The following is a 5,376-nucleotide window of genomic DNA, read 5'->3' as shown; positions in this document are numbered from 1 at the left end:
TCGGGTCACTGCAACCTCCACCTCCCGGGTTCAAGTGATTCTCCTGCCTCAGCCTCCTGAGTAGCTGGGATTACAGGCGCCCGCCACCACGCCCGAATAATTTTGTATTTTTAGTAGAGACGGGATTTCACCATGGTCAGGCTGGTCTCGAACTCCTGACCTCGTGATCCGCCCGCTTCGGCCTCCCAAAGTGCTGGGATTTCAGGCGTGAGCCACCGCGCCCGGCCTGGACTGCCCATTTGTAAACTCTAAGGTGCTATGCGCATTTCGAAAGGGTCATCGTAAAGTCCTTTGTGAAATTTCAGGGAAGGTGGTAACTTTGGAAGCACGTGTAGCCTCTGAGAGGCTCCTCCCTTCCCAAGCCTGCAGAGGCCCGGAGGGCTCTGACCGGCATCTCCTGCTCTCTCCAGCGTCCAAACCTGCAGGTGACCAGCTGCCCACGGCTCTGTGGACCAGCAGTGTGGTGCTGGGACTGTTGCTCCTGGCCTTGCTCACCTTTCACCTCTGGAAACGCTGCCGGCACCTGGCTGAGGACGGCGCCCACCCACCAGCTTCTCTGAGGTTCCTGCCCCAGGTGTCAGCCTGGGCTGGGCTAAGGGGGACCGGCCAGGTCGGGATCAGCCCCTCCTGAGTGGCCAGCCCTTCTCCCTGTGAAAGCAAAATAGCTTGGACCCCTTGAAGCTGAGAACTGGTCAGGGCAAACCTGCCTCCCATTCTACTCAAAGTCATCCCTCTGCTCACAGAGATGGATGCATGTTCTGATTGCCTCCTTTGGAGAAGCTCATCAGAAACTCAAAAGAAGGCCACCGTTTGTCTCACCTACCCGTGACCTCAAGCCCCTCCCTGAGTGGTCCCCGCCTTTCAGGACGGAACCAACATACTTCTTACAAACATTGATTCATGTCTCATGTCTCCCTAAAAATGCGTAAAACCAAGCTGTGCCCTGACCACCCTGGGCCCGTCTTCAGGACCTCCAGAGGCTTTGGCAAATAAACCTCCTAAAATGATAGACACGTGTCATTTTTCTCCGTGGAGAGGAGGGGTCTGAGGGCTCCGGACAGCAGGAGGGCTGACTGTGGGCCCTGCCCTGATGGCTCCACGTCCCTCATCCCACAGTCCAGGGCTGGAGAATAAAGTGTTAGAAATGCTTGTTCCCCGGTGCCGTAAAGAAATAGCACTTGAATATAAATTTAATTTCCTCAGCAAGGCCACTGTTTTACTTTCTGCAGAAAGGGTACATTCGCCAGCAGTTTTGCCACGAGAGTATCCAGAACAAAGCAGACAGGGTCATTTATAACCTGACGCGTCCACCCTACTGCTGTGTCGGGTTTCCATTGACTGGAACACAGGACCTCACCTTCTGTATTTGTCCCGACTGGCTAGCAACTCGGAACTTTTAAAAAGAGGCAAAGGCAGAGGAGAACAAAGGAAGAAGTAGCTTGTGGAATGCTGAGAAAGGTAAAAACACCTTCAAATAAGGAAGAGAGGCCGGGCGTGGTGGCTCACGCCTGTAATCCCAGCACTTTGGGAGGCAGAGGCGGGCGGATCACGAGGTCAGGAGATCGAGAGCACGGTGAAATTCCGTCTCTACTAAAAATACAAAAAATTAGTCAGGCGCAGTGGCGGGCACCTGTAGTCCCAGCTACTTGGGAGGCTGAGGCAGGAGAATGGCGTGAACCCGGGAGGCGGAGCTTGCAGTGAGCCGAGATCCCACCACGCCACTGAACTCCAGCCTGGGCGACAGAGACTCCGTCTCAAAAAAAAAAAAAAAAAAAGGAAGAGGAACAGGTTATGACCTAATGCTTGCTCAGACCAGTATAAGCATGCCACGCAAATATTTAGGCTACATCGTGGGAGCTAAGAACATAAAGTACATTGATTTCTTTATTACATTATATATACAATATAACATTAACAATTAACAAAGAATGTTAGCACAGATCTTTTTTTGGTTTGTTTGCTTTTTGTTTGAGATGGAGTCTTGCTCTGTCGCCCAGGCTGGAGTGCAGTGGCGCGATCTCGGCTCACTGCAAGCTCCGCCTCCCGGGTTCACGCCATTCTCCTGCCTCAGCCTCCCGAGTAGCTGGGACTACAGGCGCCCGCCACCACGCCCGGCTAATTTTTTGTATTTTTAGTAGAGACGGGGTTTCCCCGTGTTAGCCAGGATGGTCTCGATCTCCTGACCTCATGATCCGCCCACCTCGGCCTCCCAAAGTGCTGGGATTACAGGCGTGAGTCACCGCGCCCAGCCTACCACTGGTCTTTGAATAAATTTTGCTTCTAAGAGAAGTTACTATTTATTCCTAATTAGATGAGGAGGAAAGTCTCATTTGAAGAAGAGCCTCTACTTTACTTTTTACAAAGGGCATTTGGTCTGCCCGCCAGAGATTCCTGTGGTTGGAGGATGGTGGAATGGCCCCACGCAAACAGCTCTCATTGCCCCCTGCCTGGGGCAACGCCCCTGAGGGACGGGGATGGCACCCAGCAAGCTCTGCCGGGGACGGGAAAACGCGAGGGCTTAGTGGTTTCCTTGGTGAGAAGCTTAACCAAGAGTCCCCGAAAGCAGTGGGAGAAGTGAGGGAACGGCCGGGCGCGGTGGCTCACGCTTGTAATCCCAGCACTTTGGGAGGCCGAGGCGGGCGGATCACGAGGTCAGGAGATCGAGACCAGGGTGAAACCCCGTCTCTACTAAAAATACAAAAAAAAAAAATTAGCCGGGCGTGGTGGCGGGCGCCTGTAGTCCCAGCTACTCGGAGAGGCTGAGGCAGGAGAATGGCGTGAACCCGGGAGGCGGAGCTTGCAGTGAGCCGAGATTGCGCCACTGCACTCCAGCCTGGGCAACAGAGCGAGACTCCGTCTCAAAAAAAAAAAAAAAAAAAAAAAAAAAAAAAAAAGAAGTGAGGGAAGATATATAGAGGTTGCCTGGGGAAACACACGGAGAGGCGGCTTATGGAGGAGACTGCTTGTGTTTTGAGGTGGCTGGGGGCTGCGGAGGGTTGGGAGGGCGGCTGGAAACGAAGTCAGCCGATGAAGGCCTGGAGATGCCAGCCTGGGGGCACTGGGGAGCCATGGGAGAGTTTAGAGCTCTGGAGGCTGCGGGGTCAGAAAGCTCCCCCTGGCGGTCAGGGGGGTAACAGCCTGGGATGCTCGCCCGGGTGGCCGCCAGTAGGGGCTCGGCGCAGCTGCAGCGAAGCTGGGGAGGGGGCTTCTCCCACGAGGTGAGCTACGCACTCAGACGTTGACTGAGTTAGGCGGAAGGCCAGGCTGAGCTCGAACCCCAGCACCAAGGCTCAGAGATCAACATGAGAAAAGGGTCTGGAGGCCGGGCGCGGAGCTGGGTCCGGCAGTCCTGGGCAGGTCCATCCCTGCGCATGCTCCGTCAGGCTTCTCTGGTAACCAGGGAGACTGGCTGCTAGGAGACCATGCTAATGAAGGACTCGCTCGCTACCCAAATGGCAAGCAATCCGGCTTCGTGCCAGAAACGGAGCACTTCCGAGGCAGCCATTTTGGAGTCTGGCAAAATTCAGGACCGAGGCCAAAGCCAGGAGAGCCAATCAACATACACAAAGAGGGAGGAGAAGAGAGAGTGCCAATAAGGACACAGGGAAAGTGGTAGCGTGCCCTTGTCATTTCCCCAAGTCTCCCAGCGGGATACCAGTGCCCTCTGCCCTTAATCAAAATGGCCGCCTTGGGGGGGCTCTAGCGCACAGTGGAATATGGCGGTGCTTCCGGTCCCGCTGCCCTCAGCGAAGATGGCGGCAGTGGAGAAGCGGCGGCAAGCGGTACCACCGCCGGCCGGTTTCACGGACAGCGGCCGGCAGTCGGTATCCCGGGTGGCGGGGGCGGCCGAGAGCGAGGAGGACTTTCTGCGGCAGGTCGGCGTGACGGAAATGCTACGCGCGGCCCTGCTGAAGGTGCTGGAGGCGCGGCCCGAGGAGCCGATCGCCTTCCTGGCTCACTACTTCGAGAACATGGGCCTGCGCTCGCCTGTAAACGGCGGCGCCGGGGAGCCTCCGAGCCAGCTCCTGCTGCAGCAGCAGCGCCTGGGCCGCGCGCTGTGGCACCTTCGCCTGGCCCACCACTCCCAGAGGTGCGCAGCGGGCCGGCTTGGGCGGGTGGGGCGGCGACGGACTTCAACTCCCGGCATGCCCTGCGCGGCTCCCTACCCGCAGCGCCGGCGCGGGGGCCCGGGGCTTCCTGGGAGTTGTAGTCTGCGGTGCCTTCTTGGCCGGGATGGACCGGACAAGGTGGGCTGGAGGGTCCGGGCTTGGGTCCGGCGCTGGACAGCGCGCTGCATGCGGCGCGAGTCCTTCTGGCCGGCTTCGCCTTCTGTGATGCCTTTTTGCAGGTGCTGAGTTTCCCCTTGCAGTTCGTAATTTTCAAAATCATGCAGCCCAGAGAGGACTTGGCCCGAAGTCGCAGAGCCAGTCCCCGAGCCAGGTCCTCCTAGTCGCCTCGTTAGCAGCCTCATGGCATCCCCGTCCATTCGGCCAGAACGTGAATATTTACAGAGAGCAGCGCAGTCACCAGGGCCCCCACCTTAGAGGACAGGCTCCCAGCGGGCAGGTGGGGATTCCTGGAAGAGCCTGGCGATGTGCGGGGCGGGTTGCAGGGAAGAGGCCCAGCAGGTGCAAATTTAGAGCCCGAGTGTGGGACACACGGGAGGCGGGAAAGCCACGGAATTTGGCTGAAGCATGCGAGGGAGGCTGCAGGTGCCTACGCGCGGTGTCCCCTGGCTGGGGCCAGTTCTGAGCCGAGGGAAGGTGGTTGAGGACTATGTGTTGACGTTGGGGATGGATGGGCTGCTGTCTTTTGTGGGGGTGGGGTCCCCAGAAGCGGAGCCTGAGGTAGGCATTGTGTGTGCAGGTGATTTTATAAGGGGTGCGCCCAATAGAACCCAGGAAGGGGGTGAGAAGAGCCGGCAGGGAAGGATGCCAAGCAAAGGTGCCCTTTCAGCCTCATAACCAGGGCATAAGCGCCCACCATGGCAGCCCTCGCCAGAGTCCCAGAGAAGTTCGGGGGGAGAAGAGAGACAGGGAGTGTCCCCCCCACCACGGTCAGGGTGCACTGGTGTCCAAGATCATACTCAGATAATGGTGGCAGGGTGTTGGGGACCTGGACAAGGAGCAGACTTGCTCCAGTGGCCCGGTGGCTCTGAAGGCCCCGCCCGAGGATTTGCTGGAGCCAGGTGGGAGGGGAGCGGGCAAGGGCAGCCCCAGAGCGTCAGTGGAGCCGTTTACTGCGATGGAAGGCCCCTGGTTTGAAGAAGCTGCCAGAGCCACTTGCGGATTAAATTGGAGGCTGGGAGGAGCCTGGAGACAGGAAAGTAGAAAGAAGCGTCTGCAACTGAGACACCGGGCTAGGACAGAAGGCTGA

At 57.8% G+C, this 5,376-nt stretch overlaps 1 protein-coding gene and 1 long non-coding RNA gene across 2 annotated transcripts; both read left to right on the top strand.

Annotated features, from left to right (window-relative positions):
* Positions 1–471: 471 nt before the first annotated feature.
* LOC131382705 (uncharacterized) lies at positions 472–1,009 on the top strand. Its single transcript, XR_009212297.1, has 2 exons — positions 472–574; positions 744–1,009. It is a non-coding gene; the product is annotated as an uncharacterized LOC131382705 (long non-coding RNA).
* Positions 1,010–3,403: 2,394 nt separating this feature from the next.
* Positions 3,404–4,381, top strand: LOC116464776 (tubulin polyglutamylase complex subunit 1-like). The gene has a single exon (XM_032754249.2). It carries the CDS (start codon positions 3,717–3,719, stop codon positions 4,353–4,355), a length of 639 nt encoding a protein of 212 aa, XP_032610140.1. The 5' UTR covers positions 3,404–3,716; the 3' UTR covers positions 4,356–4,381.
* The last annotated feature ends 995 nt before the right edge of the window (positions 4,382–5,376 follow it).

This window comes from Hylobates moloch, unplaced genomic scaffold, assembly GCF_009828535.3.
Source record: "Hylobates moloch isolate HMO894 unplaced genomic scaffold, HMol_V3 SCAFFOLD_1660, whole genome shotgun sequence".
NCBI lineage: Eukaryota > Metazoa > Chordata > Mammalia > Primates > Hylobatidae > Hylobates > Hylobates moloch.
This window is presented reverse-complemented; position numbering and strand designations above follow the sequence as displayed.

What these genes read in the sequence shown, in the direction of transcription:
- LOC116464776 (XM_032754249.2), top strand. Translation starts at nt 3,717, where the DNA reads ATGGCGGTGCTTCCGGTCCCGCTGCCCTCAGCGAAGATGGCGGCAGTG.